At 37.5% G+C, this 23,224-nt stretch overlaps 1 protein-coding gene across 1 annotated transcript in view; it reads left to right on the top strand.

Moving 5' to 3' along the window:
- Positions 1–23,224, top strand: part of LOC145988686 (glutamate receptor ionotropic, kainate 2-like) — a 202,025-nt gene that overhangs the window by 124,185 nt on the left and 54,616 nt on the right. The window contains exon 3 of the mRNA XM_083123764.1: positions 21,024–21,179. Coding sequence (XP_082979890.1) covers positions 21,024–21,179 — 156 coding nt within the window. The remainder of the gene's footprint in view (positions 1–21,023; positions 21,180–23,224) is intronic.

Genomic DNA, 23,224 nt, shown 5'->3' with positions numbered 1-23,224 from the left:
ATGATAATGATGATGTCATGATTAGCAAAAGTTACAGAAAAGGGACACAAAAGTAGGAGAAATAGATAAATTTGAAAACTAAAGAAAATTGTCGTTTCTGCAGGAAAGTCAATAAATCGTACATACTTTCTGCAATATGATAAAATTATTGAGGAAACTGTCGTGTAAACCTGAGTGTTCTAAACGTATTGTAATTTTAAAATTTGTGAACAAATACTATCGCGAAAATAATTGTAATTCCAGAAACTCTATCATTCTAGTAACAATAATTTCTTGCTGGCGAGATCCTATATACTGACGATTGTCAATGCTGTTAACGTACTGAGCCATTTATTGCTGGCACTATTCCCTTGTCAGTGCAGTGGAAAATCCATCGCTCGTTTTTGCACTGCAAGTTGCGTCTTACACAGCAATTAATGACATTTTGGTGTCTCTTACACCATGAATATCCACAGGATTTGTTCCGGGGGTGACGCAAACGAGGCACTTTTTTCCAGTGGTGCAGCTAGCGAGGCATGTTTCTCCCCAAAATAGCGATGCAGACAAAAAAACGTAGCTGTTAGCAGAAATATATTCATATATATCAGTTAGTTATCTGGATATCTGAATTATTCAGACACTAATTAAATAAATTAAGCAGATATCTTTAATCTACAATCTAGATAATCTGTATCTCCATGTAATAAACTGTCTTTATGAACCTCCTGCAAAATTAAGGGTTATTGTCGATTTTTTTCTGACGCTGTTGTCACATTCAAAATTCACCTCAAAATGCTGAGAAAAAATGTAGCTGTAGCGAAACAGCGAAATTTTCGCTACAACTACAGGAATTTTGTAGCTTCGCTACCGCTACAACTACAATTTTCAAAATGTAGCGTCGCTACAGCTACAACTACAAATGTTGTAGCTAGCTACAGTAGCGACGCTACAAGTAGCTCGCTACTTCTGACCACTGGTCATACAACATGGTTGCTTGACCATTTTTAAAAAAGTTTAGCTTTGTGTGGTGTGAGCCTCATATGTTGACAGTTCAGAACCACTGTTATTTTATTTTTACTATCACCGATTTGAAGATGGCGGGCATTCTTTTATCATGGCGCGCGTCATTTTCTCCATTCGTAAGCTTCAGCGGCAACTTTTTTATCTCAGCTCTGGTAAGTCCTACGACAATGAGACAAAATCTGTGATGTTAAGCACATTATAAGCTACAATTATATTTCTGTGTAATTTTCTAAATATTATTCCTTCATAATAAATTTTAAGGTCAAAATTGTGTATTTTAATCGCTCAAAATTACATTTTCGGACATTTTTTTGGGGGGTGAAGGCAGTTTGTTTGACACTTGAATTTTTTTGTGCAAGTACCTGTGTACCAATAGAGTATGTCAAAATTATTTGAAGCTTGAGACTTTAATATTTCTTTTTCTACAGGGTCATAAACATGTACTTTTTGTTAAAAAATTCAAAGTTCAGGGTTAAATATCTCTGGTGGGCAGTTGTTTAAAAATCTGAAATTTGTACACAATACAGTACTCCATGATAAGTAACTTCAGTAACTGTCAACATATGAGGCTCACACCACACAAAAACTAAACTTTTTTAAAAATGGTCAAGCAACCATGTTGTATGACTTCATATGGATTGACCCTATACAGTGTCGTAGCGTTATAGTACGCCCGTACGCCCGGCGTTCCCAGATTTAATATTTAAAAAATGCGTAAATGCTGTAAATATAAAGTAAATCTTGACTAATTTCATATATGTCTGACCTTCATGGCATTATAATAGCTATTTCTCGCGATCCGCTTGCAACGCTCCACTAACAACACTCGTTCTAGCATTTTTTTAAAATGCCTTTCCTGGCCGAACGTCGAGCAGGTTCGGCGTACAGGACCCTATATTCCTTGCTGCCTTTCTTGAGGGAAAGCTTGGACCTCTAAAGCACGCGCCAAAATGCTCTCTCTTACGCCCGCGTATGGAGCAGAGGGCTACGTGATTGGTTCACGTGACCCTTCCTGCCTTCTGAAGCAGACGACAGCGGTAGAATTTCTACCCGGTTCTTCGCGCTCGTGCCACTCGTGCTATGTGTTGCTACAATACGCAATATTGACTGACGTAACTTTACCAAACTGAAATATAGCACTTCTTAATGGCCACTCCATTGTATAATTTATCGCACGAACAGCGATGTGCATTAAAAACTAAAAGATCAACACAGTTTTTGTCAAATAAGTTGCTGAAGTCCTCGTGGTAGAAGCTCAGCCTGTGGCTGCTCTACCACTTAATAATAATAATAAAAAAAATAGTTTTGCGGGTTATTATTTTTTAGTTATTATGTAACTGCTTAATATTGTGTCAATGGAAATGTTTAGCATTCATTTGAAAACTCTTAACATCGAATGGTCTCAGTAGTGGTATTTGTGGTATTATAAACTCGAGAAAGTACGAACCCCCCTCAAGCAGATTTGGCTACACTTAAAACAGGCTCAACATGCCCATATGAGCTTTTTGCTCAAGTGTGGAATCTTGTCTAATCCAAGATTTTTGTAAAAAATGCCCTCATGGATTCCATGAGAAAGTACGAACCCCCCTCAGATTGATTTGTCTACACTTACAAAAGGCACTTCTGTAAGATTGTTGTCCATAAATTTGTTAAAAATATGCCCCTCTTGGGCCATACTTAAAACTAGGCTATACCCACCTATATACACCTACACCCACCCACACCCACCCACGCATATTCACTTCCGGTCCACTTCCGGTCCACTTCCGGTCCACTTCCGGTTCACTTCCGGTCCACTTCCGGTTCACTTCCGGTCCACTTCCGGTCTACTTCCGGTTTGCCTACTTCCGGTTTAAGTTCAACTGGATACCATTCAATTTGTTTATCTATTATTAAAACAATGCAATATGCAGAGACCCTCTAGAATTGCTCCGTGACTCTCTCATTTCTTACGTCATAAACATATGATTTTTCCCCTATGAGAATAACACTACATATAGTGTCATCAGGTAATGCCTCATGGAATTCACAGATAATTTTAATGTTTGTCCTGTCATTCACCACAACCTGTTTTCTTTTTGAAGTGTTGATTACAAACATGGGTCTCTGTGTTTTGAGTTCATCTGGTGTGTAATACATGTCAGTACTGCCAGTAGTGACACGCTTGAAGGAAGAAAATGCCTCATATAATTTAAGAAAATCATCCTTGGACATGTCTAAATTATAATTTTCTCTAGGAAATACCTCATTTCTGCCATTTTTAAGATATATATTCTTGATGTTGCAGCTATCAAATTTACTTGAATTTTTTTCCTGATTGTTGTGTCTTCCAGTCTGAAACAGAACCACCACAAAATCAGGCATGTCAAATTGAATGCTGGAGAATGAGTTTGTAGCATCAAACTCATAATAAGACCCAGATGCAGGCTTCTGTACACATTGATATGTGTAAAATTGCAGAGGAATCTGTGGATTTTTTATTATATCAGCTTTGTATTTAAGAGCATAACTGGCCTCATATTCAACAACTGGGATTCTTAACTCCATAGTCTGAATAATGCATTTGCCTTCATCAGGTAGGGTATTGGGCAGAGCTTCTCCTGTAGGGTTTAATGTGCTGTACCTCATCAAAGCATTATTATCATTTGCAGCTCTTCTAAATGTAATTCTTAAACCACCCTTCCACATAATATCTTTGTAATCCGAGAAGAATCCTGGCAATAGGCGCATGGGGAACAGCACTGTGTGATTTTTAGATAATATCTTATCACCAGCTTCAAATCCACCGATTTTGTAGTATGAAGCTTCGGTTTTGGATAATTTTAGAGTGGCCAAAGCTGTGGAGGTAATGCCGGGATAATCCACTCTGTTTATAACAACACCATGCTTTCTGATTTCAATTTCAGAGAACAGATGGGGCACAAAATTGTCCACCAATCTTATATTTGAATTTGCCGGATAATCTGTTCCATCGAGCTTTACAACATCAAATTTGATGTATAGATCTGCTCTGTGAGGGTGTATAAATCCATCCCCTACATCAAGATCAACCTCAATCTCTGTGTTGGGTTGATTTAAATTTGCAAATGTCCTCCTGTTTGGGGGGAATGATTGTAGCTCATAACTCTCAATATTTTCCATTGTATGTATTTTTATTTAAATGTTAATCTCTATGATAGCAGTTGTTGTGGCTCCAGCAAAATCAACTAATTCTTCTTTTTCATTAGTGACCATCAATTCAATGTAATCTATTGTATTGTGGCACACAGGAAAATATAATGTTGGGGATGGATTGTAGATGATTGGCTCCATAAATTCGGAATTAGGTTTGAATGTTGCAATGATGCCGGTTTGTTTGTGAGTGCCTATGCCATTTGATTTGGTGATCATACCCTCAGCCACATTACAGTGAATATTCAGAGTCTCTATGGCTAAGAATTTAGGTATATTCATAGCAGTGTGTTTGATGGCCGGTTCAAGTTTTGTGTTGTTCTCAAAGCCTAACAGCTCTCCTATAGTACCCAGATCCACTGTTTCTGTAGCAGATACAATCTCTACTCTGTGAGTGACAGAATTTTGACTTAACACTATACCTCTGGGTAATTGAGCATTTAGAGTGGACAGATTATATTGCCCTGGAGTGATGACAATTTTTTGATCCCCTACTGCAATTGTGTTGTTGTGGTGTGTAATATTAGGGATCAGGTACATGCCGTAAAATGCTCTGAGAGCTATTGTTTTGGGATACACTATGTCATCATGCAATTTGAGTTTCAATATTGAATTTTGGCTGGTGAGATGGAATACCCCCATGATGTTTCAGATACCACAAGGCCTTTTGAAAATTTTCAATTGATGGTTTATTTATTTGAGACATATATCTAAGAACAGATAAACACAAATGTCCGCAATTAACATCTTTGAAGTTTTGAACACGGGCATTATTGTAATAAAGATTAGCTGATTTTACTAAATTTTCAGGTGGAACACCTCCAAATGAATCAAACACAAATGCCTCATCGTTTAAATATTTAAGATAACAGATCCAGTGAGTGCCCTGATTTTTGTACTCATCCAAATTAACAATGCCACACTCTTTGTTGAGTGGTTGTTCTGGTAAAGAATCAGACATGTACACACCTCTAAAATTTTTGATGCCCAGTGGCTTGATTAAAGCTTCAATATCTTGGTTTGTAAGCGGCTCTTGTTTTTTTTAAACTTACTCATGGCTCTCTTAACACCTTTGCCTTTTTTCTCCATTGCCAGGTTATGGCGCCTCTGCTCATCTAATTCTGCCTTATTCTTCTTGGCATCTATCACTGTTTTTGCTATGGCAGCTGATCCCCCAGCCAAGCTCCCAACAGCCCCGAGAGCTGCTAAGATGGCAGGGATAGTAAATATGAATCCCCCCACATGTGATTTTTTTCTTGATTGCTGTAATTTTTTTAATTGGGGGGTACTAAGCAACAATTTCATACCATGTCCCTTGGTAAGACAAGAGCTTTTTTTCTTCCGCTGCTTTTTGGTTAAAAGACTGTCAATAGTTTTAAGAGATTTGAGACCTGCATAAGGTATTTGATACATAACACCCTTGGCCTTCATTGTAGGTTTATTATATACATATTCACAACCCCCACCCCAGTTTTTGTTTGGTGCTCATAGCTATGGTGGTTCCCAATGCTGCTATTTTTTCACTTAAAGAAGCATCTTTGCTTACAAATCTACCAAATGCAGCCTCTTCTAATTTCTTGTCTGCAACATGTCTCTTGTCAAGATCAGAATGTGTGTTGTATGCTATGTCATGGTCTCTACAAGCAGCATCTAGGGGATTTACACCAGGATCCCCTCTGTTTAATCTATGATCCAATTTTGTACCGGGACCACAATACTGATAGCCTGGAATATGTAGTTCAAATGGCAACTTGTTTATAATGTCATTAACCAGGCCCCGACCCTCAGAAATATTCCAAAATTTAGGTGGTAGAGTATTAATAATTTTTATGAGATATCCAATCCCCTTAGAGTCATTCACTATAAAATTAGACAATTTTGTGCTTATCATGTCCATAATTCCAACCTTTTCATTGTAAAAATTGTGGTTCCCAGCATTTTCCTCCCCAGCTATCACCAATAACCTATCCACAAGTTTCCTGACATCATCAACCCACACAAATTCTTTAGGCAGGGTGTTGTATTGTTTGATTCCACTGCCAGTCTTGATCTGTGACCATATGGGCTTGATTAAATTATTGTATTTTGCTCCACTGCTCGACTTGACTCTTTTTTGTGTGGGATCATTGTTCTGGTATAGAGCATCTGATTTTATTAATATTTCTTTGTAATATTCATAATCTTGATCTGTATAGCTGCCAGGCCTTTTCCTAGTCATCAGTTCCCACAATCCAGGTGTGCCGGGATACTTAACAAAACCACCTTTTTCTCCGAGACGAGATTCTGAATATACAATTATATCATCTCCCATAAATGTTACTCTAAAATTGCCAATTCTATGAATGATGCTACCATCAAGCTCTGTGTCAGCATATAAGCCAAACACCTCATCTTTATTGTCTTTAGGTGTGGTTAAATATTTTTGAGCAAGAAGACCCAATTCAATAGGATCCTGAGTAGCTTCAATTCTTCTAGGAGCAACAGGACTAGGTGTATGAATACTGGAAAGTGGGGTGAATGGATAATCTAATATGTTCCTTGCAGCTACAGGTACGAGCTCTGTGATCAAATCTTGATTTTGCTCTGTAACAGTTTTGATATTCTTACCTAAATTATTAATAGCATCAATTACAGGCTGTTCTGTTTGTTTGTGTTTTTCATAAATTCCCCGGTTCTCTGATTTCCATCCCTTGAATCTTTTTACAAGATAATCTCTTAACTTAAGATCATCAATGATTGGTCGTTTCATGGTTATTTATATACGTCTCAACGTCTAGAAAATCGTTGATTTTACTTCTGTATTTGCCACTATTGGGTGTTCTTGTCATATCAATTGTGACAAACCCATAACTTTCCTGGTTCCAGCACTTGCTGCAAAACTTGGAAAAATCATTGTAGCTCAAGTCCCCACCTACATATTCATCATGTATGTGTTTGAGGTTGGTATGTTCTTGATGAAACACACATATAAAATTGCTGTTGTCTCGGATCAGTTGCTTGGGTATTTTAGAAAAAGTCTGTGCCAGGTAGAAGCAATCAATGTTTTTGTGCCGCCCCTGTGTAAAGAAATTTCTAACCTTGTTTTGATTATCCAGTATAATGTCATCAAACACAACAACAGAATTATCGAGACATTCGTGAAGTGGCTTAACATCTGATTCAAAAGTGGCTATATCCAATCCATCATATAGCTTCATTAGCTGCTGATATTTTAATTGTTCCAAGCTCTTAGAGAAGACATACAAGTGCCTGTTTTTCCAGTCTAACCAGTTGGGTGCCAATCAACCATTAGTGTAGTTTTACCACAAGCAGATGGCCCAACAATAAGACATCTAATATTATCAGGCAGCAAGTTGCCATTTCTCTTAATCTGTTGTTCAGGTTCTGGCAGCCTTTTTATAACATCCCAGGTGCTCATATTATCACTTTGTCTGCATCGATCCAGCTGTTTTCCGGATGACCCAGCCATTTGACAAATAACTTGTTGCCTTTTCTGCGGATGATTTTTTCTATGAGATATGTGTCAGGCTGTTTAGTTTTGCTGAGCTCTTGTTCATAGAATCTGCCTTTGAGAATTTCCCCTCGATGATCTTTTATTATATATGTGTTAAGGGTCCCGGGTTTAACTTGAACCACTGTAAATAATTCTGTGCTCCAGTTTCTTGTAAAGCCTCTCTTGAATAAGTGCTTATATTTGCTGATTCTTACTTGATCACCCACCCTGTATTTGGCCCTTCTTATTGTTGGCTGGTATCTAGGATAATAAACAGTGCTGATCAATTTTTGCTCATCAGATGAAGTTACTTCAGAGGGTTTCATGTTGATTGTGGAATGGACAGAGTTGTTATATTTATGTAGAAGTTCTGGAAGAATATTAATCCATTTATAATTACCTTGAAGTGTAAATTGTTTATACATAAGATTTTTTAGAGTTCTGTTGAATCTCTCTACAATTGAGGCTTTGAGGTCACTGTAACTCGAGTAATGTTTTATTGCCTGGCTTTTAATAAATTGTTGGAACACTGAATTATAAAATTCTTTGCCATTATCTGTTTGCAAATAGCGCGGTGATCTTCCTGAATGATTGATGATTGTCCTGATGGCTTCTGTAACACATTTTCCAGTCTTGGATTTGAGTGGCAGAGCCCAGGCAAATTTTGAAAATGTATCTATTACAGTGAGTAGATACTTGTAGCCCTTGTTGATTTTGTCTAAGTTTTTCAACTGCCCACTTGACAACTCAATCAAGTCGCTCTGCCATAAATCATCTATGCCCTTTGTGACTACTGGCAGTCTCTTAAAATTATGTCTGGCCTGTCTGTGTAGTTCATCAACTATAATTTCTCTAGACATAATATGAAAACAAGAATATTGCAACTATGGGGTGTTCAGCAGCTGAGACTGCAGGATTTTCTAAATATAATTTGTCTCCAATATGTATTTTAAATTCCAGAGAGCCATCATCTTCAGTATAGGCTGTTTCTAATGTATTGGGGTCTGTAAAATCCTCTAACTCTACACTGGTGATTTTCACTTTGTTCTCAGCATTTGTTATTGATAAGGTAGGGTAGTGGTGTGCCTGTGGCTGATGCCAATATTTGATCTTGATTGGTCTCAGTGTGCCCCCAACAAAAAACTGGTAATAAAATTGTGCAGGGGACAGCATATATATTTTGCCACCTGGTGTAAATGGTGAATCATATTCTTTGTTGGGGATGCTGTACAATTCAAGAATTACTGAATGTTTTGGATTCTCGATTATGCCTGTTATTTCCTTTTCTGCTGTAAGCAATCTGCTTGTTACAGATTCAAGGTGCTCATTGATGGTCCTAACAACATCATCATGGCCTGGCTTAATTTTTATGTCCACAATAAGTTTCTTGTATTGTTGCACAATCTCTTGAAGCTGGGTGGCAAAAACAGACAGAGCATTTGCTTGATTGGATTCCATGGTCCCTAGCTGTTGCTTGATATTAGCTACAATTTGTTGCAAATTTTCAACAACTGCCAATTTTGAATTTTGAGCAGTAAGATCATGGACCTGTCTTCTGATATCCTCAAACAGGGCATGCAGTTCATTAATATGTTGATTGGTTGGAAGAGTGGCCACTGTCTGAGTGAGATGTTTGATCTCTGCTTGGATATTCTTGATATCTTCTGATTTCAATATCCTATTCACAGCTCTCTTAATATTTTTAAGTTCCTGTGATGTAGGAAGATTTGATACTGTATTTTGCAAAGATTCAAGTGCCAATTTCACATTGTTTAATTCAGAAGCATCAGCCACATTTTGCATAGCATTTTGGAGCAGGGCTATATCTGCCTGAGAGGGTGTTGATTGTTGTAAAATTTCAAGTTTTGTTTGGATATCATCGATCAAGTGATGAAAATGAGATAGTTCAGATTCAGTGTTGAGGTTTTCAAGCTTTGTGATCTGTTGCTGGACACTAACAAGAGTGTCTACAATACCAGGCAGGCGGGATTCTTGTACATTTGCCAAATCACTTTGCACTGCTGCTATTGTACCCTCAAGATGGGTTATGGTACTTTGAATTTTTCCAAAATCTTCATATGTTTCAAGTTGCAGCTTGATGTTGGCTACACTCCGAGTTATTGCATTCAAAGCATCAGAAGATGGCAAGTTGTTCATAAAATTTTCAAGCGTCTCAATTTTTTCTTTAACCTCGGCTATGGCATTGTGCAGAGGATCCAGATTAGGTATCTGGAGTGACTGAATCTGTTCTTTTAGAGTGGAAATCACTAGATCAAAATCTTCTTGTGATTTTATGCTTTTGACAATTGTTTGGAGCTGTGCCTGGACATTATTTATCTGCTCTTCCAATTGCTGTTTCAATTGCTCAGAGTTGTTAGCCTGGGTCTTAAATTTGGCTTGAAGAGCTGCTACAGCCTCTTCCAAACTTTGAAAATTATCTAATGTTGCCAGATCAGTATATTTCTGAAGCAGCAATTTGAGTTCTGAGTCAATTTTAAGAAGAGGGTCCATGCATTGTGATTGTAAATTTGTAATTTCTAATTGAAGACTGGCATTGAGTGTGGTTTGTAAAGCTTGTAAATCACTTCTTAATTTCTTGACTCTGACATCAAGCATCAGAATCTCGTCACTGTGATCTTCATGTCTTGTATGGCCAAATATATCATTAGGCATTTTTGTTTTAATGGTTATTTATTATAGAGTATCTGATTCTTAATTCTATAAAAAAGGGTATAAGCTTGTCATAAGATCCAGGGACCTCAATATATAAGCAGTCACCAGCAGAAACAGTATATACAGTGCCAGAAATCATGTTTGAGTGCTTAATTCTATAAATATTTCTCCCTACTGAAATCTTGACATCACCCTCAGGGGTTGTAATAAATTGTAATTGCCCACCTACAGGTAATTGGTAATGATTTAAATTATTGTTAAATATGTACAATGTTTTACCTGTTTCATCATCAACATCTGTAAGTATGCTGTTCAGATGAATAATTAACAAGCCACTTAGTTTAGACAGCATATCAGGAGAGGGTTGTGGTGTCGGCAGCTCCATAATAGCCTGTTTTTTGAACCCAAATAAGTTCATAGGCATGTTTATTTATTTCAAATCATGCTCTGTAATTGGGCATTGTTTGCCACTTATCAAATCACAATGCCCCCATGGCAAAGTATGTATGCCACATGATAAAATGCATCTCTTATCATCATGTGGGTCCAGGGCCACTTTTCTTACAATATTTGAAGTCAATAAGTGATCCTCACTCTGAATTCTATTTTCTGATGTTCTGATTGAATTCTGGGATTTGATGCAATTTTTATAATCTTCAAATTGGAGATCTTTTTCAACAGTTACTTTGCCAACGCCCTTAGCCTTTTTGGCAGCAACACCACTACATGTTTTAAAAGTATACACCTTGGCACTTAACCCAGCAAATTCCACAATAACATCACCAAGTGTCTCATCTTTTAACTTGCCAGGCACCTTTTTGTTGTGGGGTTGAATTCTTGTATGTTCACTGGTATCAAAATATTGAAACAATTCAGGCTGTGACATATCTTGATAAACATCTTCTGTTTGAATATCAAGAATAAAACTATCCGTGTCCATGTACAATAATTTTACACGATCACCATAAAAAGGTTTCAGCACATCATAATACAATGTTAACATATGTAATTTGGACAATTCCAATATCACAGCCCCTACATAAATAGGTTTATCAAATTTGATCTTTGTTTTCTTCATGTTGAAAAGTGCCATGTGCTCATCATAAATTCTTCTATAATTGAAATTAGGCTTTGCAACCAATTTTTTGCTCCGGCTGGGGTCAGTAATTATTTTAACATCGGTATGTTTTCTGACATTTTCAATTGTTTTGCCATAGACAGAATTCACCATCAATTTAAACAAGCTCTTATCAAATTGGCTCTTTGCAGATGTTCGAAGCTCTGTGTTTGTATCAATGTATGGTTTCAACCATTCTGAGTGCCTGAACCTCAAAACTTTGCCAACTTTGGTCACTTGAACACCATGTTTCATCAGGAACTGGAGGTTTTTGTAATATATGACATAATCCTGTTTTGGCTCTAGAGTCATCATTAGCTTCTTCTGTTTAGAGCCAGGTGAGCACTGAACCTCGGGAATTGGGGGCAGATCAGAAAATGTGTTGTGTAAATCATCTGGAATTATCAGATCAACCTCTAAGAAGAGGCCATAGTTACTGTCATCAAAATCCTGAAGATTCTCAATATTGAAATTTTCAACCCACTCAAGCTCTGCATATGGCAGTTTTTGCATCATGGCATGACCATAGAGGCTGTTTGCATCTACATACACTATATAATTTGATGGCCGTGCTGGATCATAATCAGGCAGCATAATATGCTTGTTATTTGCTCTGGCATATCTCTGGGAACATTGCACCATCCCCCCTCTTATACATTTCTCCATAAACAGATACATATCTTGATCGTGGATCAGATCCAATTGCATTTTAGTGTTGAAAAACATTGCAGACCATGCTAGGCCCGGGGCACTGTAAAAATACACTGGGTCCAGTTTATAATTTTGCATGGAAGATTTTCTGAATGCTTGCAATATATCAGCTAAGAGGGTGACATCAAGTTTTAAATATGCCATGTGATAATCACCAAATGTCTGGCATTTTAAATTGTTCCACATCAATTGGGCATGGTGATAATCTTCATCAGTGATTCCAGATCCTCTGATTTTGCTGTAAAACTCTTCTTGTGGTGGCAAAGAACACTCATCAAATTTAGAAAAATCTGTAACATAGTCATATGGATATACACCCTTCCGCCTAATTAATTTCAGGTCCTGATTTGGAAACGAAGCACGTGTGATTTTGAATTGATCATCAGATAATTGAGAGGCCAGTGTAGCCAGGCTAGCAGATAAAAATCTGTAAGAATCAAGAAATCTTATGTGAATAGGAACACCATCAACTTTAATTATCTTGCTAATAGATATATATTTCTCATCATTTTCAGCTAAAATATTTAAATTCTGCTTGTCAAACCCCTCGTATCTGATCAGATGATGGAAATCATAATTGGATGCTCCATGGCAAAATATGGGGACAAATCTTGGTCTCTTGATCTTAATATTACAGCTATTACACAGGGCCATTAAGAATTTACCATCTGTATGAGAATGGTGTTTCACCTTGATATTTGTATCTGAAAATTCAGAATCACATACCGGGCATTTTTCTGCATTGTTGAAATCTTCAATCTGTTCCTCTGTTAAAGGCAACATAGGCTTTGATTTTAATAAGATGTTAGATGCTATGTCACGGCACTCATTTTCTATTCTAAGTGCAAATTCTTTGATGGCATCTGGTCCCATGTATAAGTGTGGCTCACTAGCTACACCATCCCGTATAACTGTATAACAAAAACTGGAAGGTTCATGTAGCTGGTATGGTGTAATTGAAGATTCTTCGGGATCTGGATTGCAGAATGCAAAAGGTTTGACGTTCGATTCAAAATCACAGACAATATATGCTGGGTGTTCCAACGAGGCTTCATACTTTTTGAATTTGCAATTTTCACTTGGATTAGGCATCACCATATGAACAGGTTTATGGTTGCCACAGTATTTCAGATGCTCAATTAACTTGTTTTTAGCAATTTCTGCATTCTCTTCACAAACACCATTCACCATTTTTCTACCATCAAATTCAGTTAAACATCTTCTGCACGACTTGAATATTGTATTGGATTTGCCTTGTTGTTTTCTGACTAAAGCTTCAAGACTGTGTATCAGAGTATAATGGTATGTATTATTCCCTTCAATTAAGAGCAGATCAATCGGAATAGCAGATTCATCATCAAGTGTACTGATTCTGAGAGGTGCTATCAAGCAATTGCCAGTGGAACAAATAAATACATTAATAGATAATTGTTTGCCATTGATGTGCCTGGCCTTTTTTTCAAATTTATCAATATTCTGAACAGACATTGGATATTCCAAACCCTCCATTGCATCGTCAAAAAGATGTTCATGTTGTTTGTAATAACTTATTCTCTGAGGATTTCTTGAAACTGGAAACAAAACAGCTAATATACACCACAAAAAGCATTTCTGGTCGGTATTTTCAATATTAACTACGGCTCTTCTGTTTTTAATATTATCAGGTAATGGCAGATATGTAGAACCTTTTAATGGGCTGAATTCAGAAATATTAACATATAACTTGTGTGGAGAGCCGCACAGGCTCCATCCGGACTCTTTTGCTGCAAATTCAGAGTGTTTCATATTCAATTGATCTATCAACCTGCTTATTATTCTGTCCAAATTTGCATTTGAATATACCGGTACAGTTTCTGTTATGTGGGGCTGTGTAAATTTTGTGCCATTTGGCTTCTTATATTGTACAAACAATTTAAGGGAGAGCTTATAAGACCCATTTTGTGCATTAAGAATTGCCTGGAGATCAGAATTTTTACTGTTCAAAAAATTATTAATTCCACATCTTGGCTCTGATACAAAACGGTGATCCCTTAATTGGCCTTTAAAACTGCTACGGATAGGTGCATAGCGTGGCTGCTTTGCTGGTCCAGCATTAACAGGTGCTTCGTGCTTTCTTTTCAGACCAGATGTTGATGATTGTGCAGAGCAAGTATCTTTATGTTTATATGTGAAATATTCCATGTTATATTCTCTATGGCATTTGTGGCAAATTATTGTGGGAGTTCTGTATTTGTCTGGGTTACAAATCTTTTGGTGCTTGGCCCAATTGGAGCTGGATATATTTTTATTGCACTGATTACAATGTTTTTGATTCGGCATTTTTGTTGTTGTTTATTATATACAATTTCTTGGGATTCAATTCAAAACTTTATGCTGGATAAAAATATCAGTTGGGTTCAACACTGTGCTGTGTGTGTGTGTGTACGTGTGTATGTGTGTATACACTTAATATTTTTGGCTTTGGTATTTATATACAATTTCTTGGGGGTCAAATCTAATCTCTATGCTGGATAAAAATATCAGTTGGGTTCAACACTGTGCTGTGTGTGTGTGTGTACGTGTGTATGTGTGTATACACTTAATATTTTTGGCTTTGGTATTTATATACAATTTCTTGGGGTTCAATTCAAAACTCTATGCTGGATAAAAATATCAGCTGGGTTCAACACTGTGCTGTGTGTGTGTGTGTACGTGTGTATGTGTGTATACACTTAATATTTTTGGCTTTGGTATTTATATACAATTTCTTGGGGTTCAATTCAAAACTCTATGCTGGATAAAAAAAGCAGAAATAGGCCACAACTTGGCCACAAGTGGACCGGAAGTGGACCGGAAGTAAGCAAACCGGAAGTGGACCGGAAGTGGACCGGAAGTGAACCGGAAGTGGACCGGAAGTGGACCGGAAGTGGACCGGAAGTGAATATGCGTGGGTGGGTGTGGGTGGGTGTAGGTGTATATAGGTGGGTATAGCCTAGTTTTAAGTATGGCCCAAGAGGGGCATATTTTTAACAAATTTATGGACAACAATCTTACAGAAGTGCCTTTTGTAAGTGTAGACAAATCAATCTGAGGGGGGTTCGTACTTTCTCATGGAATCCATGAGGGCATTTTTTACAAAAATCTTGGATTAGACAAGATTCCACACTTGAGCAAAAAGCTCATATGGGCATGTTGAGCCTGTTTTAAGTGTAGCCAAATCTGCTTGAGGGGGGTTCGTACTTTCTCGAGTTTATAATACCACAAATACCACTACTGGTCTCTGGACAAAATTATTTTAAAATGTTTATCAACATTCTCAAGACGTAATAAACAGTGGTCTGAATTACTGATCGGCACTGTTATGTTAGTAGAGTGTACGATATTTGGATCATCCGCCCACCTCCGTGTCAGAGTGTTTTGCACAGCGCGCCAAGATGACAGAGGGCCGTGATTTGAATCTCGGGGTGAGCACGGGTGTTCTTTGTGAGTGTCCCTTCATCAATATCATCATCACTCATATTCATATTCGCGATTAACCAAAAGTGGTAGAAAAGCGAAGTAAAATAAACCAAATCAATCATTAGTTGGATCATTCACAACAATGACGTCTACTGTTGTCCAGAGGCTTGTGATTCAGGTAGGTTTTATAATGATTTGTGTCATGCCGAAAGGTATAAAACACCAGAGTTCAAAACATTTGTTGCATAGTGAGGCATCTAATTTTCTAGCTAAAAACTGCATGGATGATGATGCTTTATTGCAAACCCAGCTGACTTCAGACAAATAAACAACACCTGTGGCGACTAATTCCATAAGTAAATTATTAACCAAAAAAGGGCCGACCTTTCCTTCGGACTTGGCGTTCCCACCCGAAATGCCCATGCTACGCCACTGACCCTATAGTTATTTTAAGAAAGGTTCTTTTCCTTAATGCCTTTCAAAGTGCATCGTGGAAGTCAACATATCTCACAAAGGTTTTGTGTAAGAGATACAGTAAAGGAAGTAGCCAAACTCTGTTAAATTATTTCTGGTCACAGATTAATTTGCTCAATTCCATTCAGCGAGAACAGCAAAAAAAAATAATAATTTAGTAGCCAAATAGTTACCAAATATAGTTAGAGAAGCAATTTTAATTCAACCTAATATTAGTCGTGGTACTGCTGCGGAATTGGTTGTTTGTCATGAGGCTTTGTATGCAAGTGCTGAAGGTGAAAGTAGGAGAGATGGTAGGCCTGTTGGCAAAATCCTAATAATATAATGAGACTAATGTAAGGAATTCTGGTAATTCCAGGAGATATGGCACTGATGATAATAATACGTAGTAATAATGATAGTAGATCTGGCCAAAGGTCTTGGAGAGTAAACAGTTTTCCATATTTTGGTAATAACTATAGGAACAGTAACTTTAGAGGTAGATGCAATTATAATAACCAGAATCATGTAAGTGTGGATAATGGTAGGCCTAGTTGTAGAAATATTAGTACAAACACTGTACCACACGATGATGTTCACGGCAATCCTCGAAGTAGTGAGCCTAGATCTAGTACTAAGGAAGAAATAGAAAATGTTAATGCTGGGTCTTCACTTAGGGTGAATGCACCCTGGTATGTACCAGAACAACCTTTAAGCTAAATAGTAAGTCTACTGTTATTGTGATACAGAATAGCATAGATGAAGATGAGGATATTGTGCCTGTTAATGCTGAAGCTTTAAGAAACAACGTTTGTAATGAAAATCCTAGTAAAGCAAACTGAATCGTGCGTTAACAATGTATGAAGGGTATATTAATTTTTATGAAGATTTGTTAGATGATGAAGTTAGATACAGTTCCAATAACTTAATGTTACCTGTTAACCTCAGAAATAAGGTCAAGAATAAAACTTTTCTCTTCCCAAATATTAATGGGATAGCGAGTAAATGCTTAGTAGATTCCGGAAGCAAAATTTCTTTGATTTCAGAGGACAAATGGAAAAGTATCACTAGTAAAGTCACCAGACATAAATTAGAGCCAATAGAAGATATTATTTTGGTTTAGTATTATGGAAAAAGAAAACAAAGCACTTGGCAAATTTTACGTGAGCATATAAATTGAAGATGCTATGTTTTTTGTTCGGTTTGTTGTCGTCAAAGATTTGACAGTAGAAATTCTATTAGGTATAGATTATTTTGCATAACGTAGAAAAGAGAATAAGATAAACTTATTTACACTTTGGTTCTGTAATTCGACTGTAGTAGAACAATCACTTATAAAATGAACTATTTTGTAGATGATAATACGAGTTCTCTCTCTCTCTCTCTCTCTCTCTCTCTCTCTCTCTCTCTCTCTCTCTCTCTCTCTCTAGAGAACGTATATCTTCGTGGGCACTTGCTAAACAGCAATATTTCACAAGGATTGTATTCTAAATGTCTAAATCACCTTTCAGACCATTGTCGGTGTCATGATGAACACAATGTGCTGGATATGTTGACGTATGTGTTGAAGGGTGAATAAATCATTCTCCTCTATTGCCTGTAACAGCTCTGCACATATTGTTTCATGACCAGCGTAGTCCTCCCTGTCTAACTTGTGCACCACCTGAAGGTGGTTTGACCTTTTTTTTTTTTAAGGGTGTAATGGAATATCTTCCTAACGGTCGGTTGTGGTAACAACAGCTCCCTGTTTAAACATCTTGTTGATGCCTCTTGGCTTCTGGTGACGGCATCTTCTACCCATTGCACGGTTTCGACTGCTACATTGGGTCTTCAAGAATGTTAGCATCAAGTACATATTCGCTTGAATTTTTTGAACCAATATCCTGATATTAGTACTGGTTGGAGCAGGTTTGTGCAATTTCCTTTCGTTCGTTGTGTGGACATTTTTGAAGCTTAATCCCCGCAAACGTCCAAACACCTCAGCTATTCTCTCTTCAGTAGTCAGCATCTTTCATATCACCTACAAGCAGTGGCGGTCCCTCCATGGAACAGAGGGAACAGGCTGTTCCCTCCTACTTATCGCCCATTTAATCTATTTTAATTATCTATATTAACATAATAAGGACACTTCTTTCTCCCGAAATCAACACGCCGAAGAAAACTTTCACCGTGACTGGACGTTTGTTTACTTCGCCTACCCTCGTTGTTCCACCCTCTAGTGCCTGACGCCGAGTCCCACTTCCCAGCCACCTCCCCCTCCACGGAAGCTGAACTCTATAGCTGTTCCCTACGAGAGACAGCGAATTCGTTTTCCTTCGAGTTTTTGCTATGTGCTTAAGTTTAATTGCGTCGTAGTGATAGTTTTGAGTGTAGTAAGTCTATAGTTTCCTAACCTCATTGCAAAATTGTGTCTGACATTCATAAAGAACTGGAAAAATCTTCTACAGTTAATCGTCTGTTAAATGCCTTGGCTAAATGCTGCGAAATAGCTTCCGAGGGAACAGCTCGCATCCACCTGTTCCAACAGCCCCAAGACCAGGCGTACGCAGCGGCAGGACAAGAAAGCGAATGTTGCGAGCGTAGGGTTGAGAATGTTGTATGATCGACAGGCTGAAGACGAAAGCTTTTAGTTCATTGAACTTTACAGAAAAGACAGCAAACCAAGACCTACCCTAACCGAATTAAAAACAACGAAATCGTACACAGGTATTTTATAAAAAGTTACTACAACTCTGTAAAATGATTAACTGGATACTCTTCCAGTTGCAAATTATTGTTTCCCTTGTTTGTTTACGAGAAGGGAGTTTGGAACAGTTCGGGTTTTGTCACAATTTCTACAAATCTAGCGGACGTCATGAAAAAACTCGGCCATCTAAATGCCATTATTGCATTGAGGACGTTTGAATTACAAAAATGCTCAACTCGACAAAAAAAGTCAACTTAATCTACAAATAGAGAGATGAAACAGGTTTCGACAAAACATTTTTTCTCTCTGATCACTCATAAATTGCTTTATTATTATTTTCTTTGTTGCGCATCAACAATTTTGTTTTTAATGTTATTTTTACATTATAGTATCATATTTGCTTTAACATTGTTATTGTCCAAATTTTAACGTCCTTCATGTATGTTGCGTCTGACAATTTGTAACATATGTATCGTATGTTTATTTGGTCAGGAGGCCAGGGAGGATTATGGCGCAGGTTGCGCTATCGAGATTTTTTGGGGGGTCCCTTCAAATAATATAAAATTCAACATTTATATCTTTTTCCAAAATATATGTAAAACATTTACACCTTAAATGCACCATATTTAATCCATTAGATGAAGAAAATAAAGTGTTTAAGGGTATTCTCGAAAGGAGGGGGGGGATATCCAACTCTTACATATTAGGCCTTAATTGACACGGGGGTTCTGCGGGGATTGTGAATTAAACTTTGGGGGAACAGTATCCAACTCTAGGTCTTAGATTATTGCGGGTATTTTAGTTAGAGGGGGATTGAGCATTAAATTGAGGGGGTATTCAATTCTTGTGTATTACTATTGTCTTAGACAGACTATTGCCGAAATTCATGTGTGGAGACTGAGAATTAATTTTTTGGAGGAGGCGTAATCAACTCTTCAATATCAACAGTAAGTCTAAAATTGGCATGGAAATTTTGGTGAAATCTCAGATTGTCAAGAGATTTCTGTAGTGGAGAGAGAGAGATCGAAAATTAAATTTTGGAGACTGAATTTAGCGATATGATATCCACAAGTTTTCGACCCCGAACTTGCCAAAGGGGAAGCTGGAAAAGACTAAATATCACGGGATCTTAAGAAAGTATTGACATCCCATTAAATTAATATTCTTGAAAGCCTGCAAAGGAATGGATTTAAAGATTTTCTTGCTCGCTTCGATCACAATCATATGTTACTAGGATGCGTGTTTGGCGCTTGAATGAGGTGAATGTGAAGTTTATCTACCATAGCTGCATTACAAGACAAGATATATTCTCGATTATGATGAACGATTTTAGGGGTGGTCTTGGGTGATGGGCACCCCTGTTTAGGAAGGAGGGGCAGATCAAGTATAGTGTTCAGTAAAGCTAAGAAAGAAGTTACTTTCAGTAGACACGCTGTCGTAATTAAATACGTTGTGGGGATTACGATATGGTTTAAGGGCACAAATTAGTTCATTTCAATAAGGGTTGAATTTTACTTGGTCTACTGTATTATATTACCACGGGTATGGGAGGGGAGGTGGCAAGTGCAGGTCACCTGTTCCCCTGTCTGATTTAGCACCGCACGCCACTGCCTACAAGGTTAATAAGAAATCAGCCTTTTTCACTAAAATGGATCAAAACTTTATAATCATCCTGTATATGTGCTGTTTAAAATGGTCCAAAGTTCGAACTCTGATTAATGCACAGGAATATGTTTGCATTTGTGTTAACCCCCACTTTCTGCACTGAGTCCAATCGGGACAGACATATAGTTTTACATGGTATATTCTAACTGCCGAACTTTGACACCCACTACTTTTGGCAGTAGTTCTGACCATTCAACCTCTTACTCTCTCACACATATAACATAATTTTAAAAAAATATTTTTAGCCTTTCTTTCAAATTCATTGCAAGGTATTCTTGATCCTCTGCCACCGCTCCAATGGTGAGAATAGCTTTTTATTGGTTATGTGTTGTTGCTTGGATTCTTGTATGTACTTGTAAATGAAAACATAATTTCAGGTTCATGAACTGAGGGTCTATACTTTCAGATTTGTACAAGGCCTTAAAGTTTGATTTGGAATTAGTATGAGTTTTTAACAGAATTTTAGATTTTCAATTACGTAATATTAGCTTGGAACCATTAATATTACTTCCCAATTTGAATTGAACAGGTGAATTTTCCAAAATTAACATGTTGTGAGTGTAATTTTCCTGATAGTAAAATTTAACAAAAACTTCCCTAAATTTCTATTTTAGGTGGACTGTTTAAATTTGGTGATGACCTTCAGGAAGCAGCTTTCCTTCATGCAGTGGAACAAATCAACTCAGACCACAGCATTCTTCCTTCAACAAATCTATCAGCTTATGTGGAGCAGTTTCACGATTTAGACAGTTTTCATGCATGCAAAACAGGTACACTTATTATTACTATTATTATTATTTAGGAAGTGTCCCCCCTCAGAAAAATTATATTATAAAAGAAGTATGAAATATTTGGTAGAAGGTATACACAACTTTAATTCTTAGGGATGGTTTTTAGATAAGGGGATTTTTCTGAGTGCAAATAGTATTGAGTGCTTCAACACCCATAAATTTTAACTCATTCACTTATAAAAACAAATATTATCAAGCCATTTCTGAAAATTTATAATGTGCTGTAACGTATGGTGAAAAAAAAATGCACAAAAAGAAAACGCTGTGGTCAAGGGTAAAAACGCACAGATGTATTTAGTGTGCTGGTTGGTATACAAGGGTGGTATCTGAACATCAATGAACAAACACATTCACACCGAGTCTGCTGGCCTTGCGACAATTTTGGGGCACTTTCTGCATAGATGGAGCAAATGTTGATGGATCAACATCGCGCAAGCATCTGCGGATCCGTTGGATGAGGGTTGCAACGGTTCGTGGTTGATAATTATTGGCATACACCATCCGTTTTAAATTTGCCCAGAAATCTTCAATGGGCCGCAGTTGGGGAACATTCTGTTCTTTGGATATGTAAGGGATACCTAAGTGCTTCATGGCCGCAAGACTTTGTGCAGCGTAATGGCAGCTGGCTAAATCTGGCCAAAAAACAACATTGTCCCCACGATGGTATTCATTGATAAACTGCTTCACTTTAGGCAAACAGAACTTTACATACAGGTCGGCGTTAAGTGCAAGGCCAGCCTTGAAAAACTGAGGTTTCGACAGTCCTTTCTCACTCATGGCAAGCCATAGCAACACCTTCTGTGGGAATTTGGTTTTGGCAGCAAAACGCACTGGATCGGGCACGGCAGCAGTTCCAGGATCATAGTAGGTTTTCGGCTGCCACTCGTTGCCATCTAGGGTGAAATAAGCCTCATCGTCCATGATACAAATAACGTCATTTGTTGCAGTGAACGTTTTTGTCACAAGGGTTCGTAAACGCTGTTTCTGGACAACAACTTGTTGCTCCGTCACTTTTGGCATAATTTTTCGTTTATATCTCCGTATCCCCATCTTCTGTAATGCTTTCTTCACTGTGTTTTTATCACACTGAAACCTCCTACCAAGCTCACGGTAGGATTTTGTCACCTTACCTGCAGTAACACGTCGCAGTTGTTGCAACACTCTGGGTTCATTTAACTTCGACTTCCGTCCACTGCCCGGCTTTCTTTCCACATTGATTCCCTTCTCCAATTGTGACACAATATTATAAACCGTACGACGGGAAAATCCTACACGTTGAAAATGTTTCACAAGCTTGAACTTTCGAACATCACGATTCTCTGTCCAATATTGCACGATCATTTTCCGACGGTCGTCTTCTTTCAGCTCCATACTGACTTGTTTTTACACCAACCTTCTCTTGCTCTTCACACTACATAACTGGTAGACGTACAATCCAATACAGCTCAAATGGTGTGTCAGTGTTCAATATTGCCAGTTCCGCAGGGTTGCAAACTTTGTGCAAATTTTTTTCACCATACGTTATGATAGTTTCTTTAGTATGTGAGGAAGTTTCTATCTGTATAAACAAGTTACACCCAAATTCAATTCCTTGGCCCTTTTAATCTTGTTTGCAACCTTACCCGTGAAACAAATTTGATATATGAACATTTCAGTTATATTTGTATGAAAATAACTTTTTCCCATAAATTAAGCCGCATATCTGTACTCGTGTATTATGAGTTGATAAGGATAAATGTGAAATCACATTTTTATCTATTTTTTTAAATCCTTGAAAGGATATAATTGAATGTATATAGATATAAAAATACATAATTGTTAGTTTAATGAAATATAAAGGTAAAGCGCATGTGGGTTCATTATGATTTTTGTTATTTAGCGTCGATTTTCTACCACTTTTGGATAATCATGATGATGAGGATGGGTGATGATATGATTAAATTGATGAAGCAACATTCACAAAGAACACCCATGCCCAAACCATGATTCAAACTCGGGACCCTTGTTGTCATAACCTGTTGTGC

The sequence above is a fragment of the Lepisma saccharinum genome, chromosome 6 (assembly GCF_977018435.1).
Source record: "Lepisma saccharinum chromosome 6, izLepSacc3.1, whole genome shotgun sequence".
Taxonomy (NCBI): Eukaryota; Metazoa; Arthropoda; class Insecta; order Zygentoma; family Lepismatidae; genus Lepisma; species Lepisma saccharinum.
The sequence above is the reverse complement of the archived record's forward strand: the minus strand, read 5'-3'. Positions and strand labels throughout refer to the sequence as shown.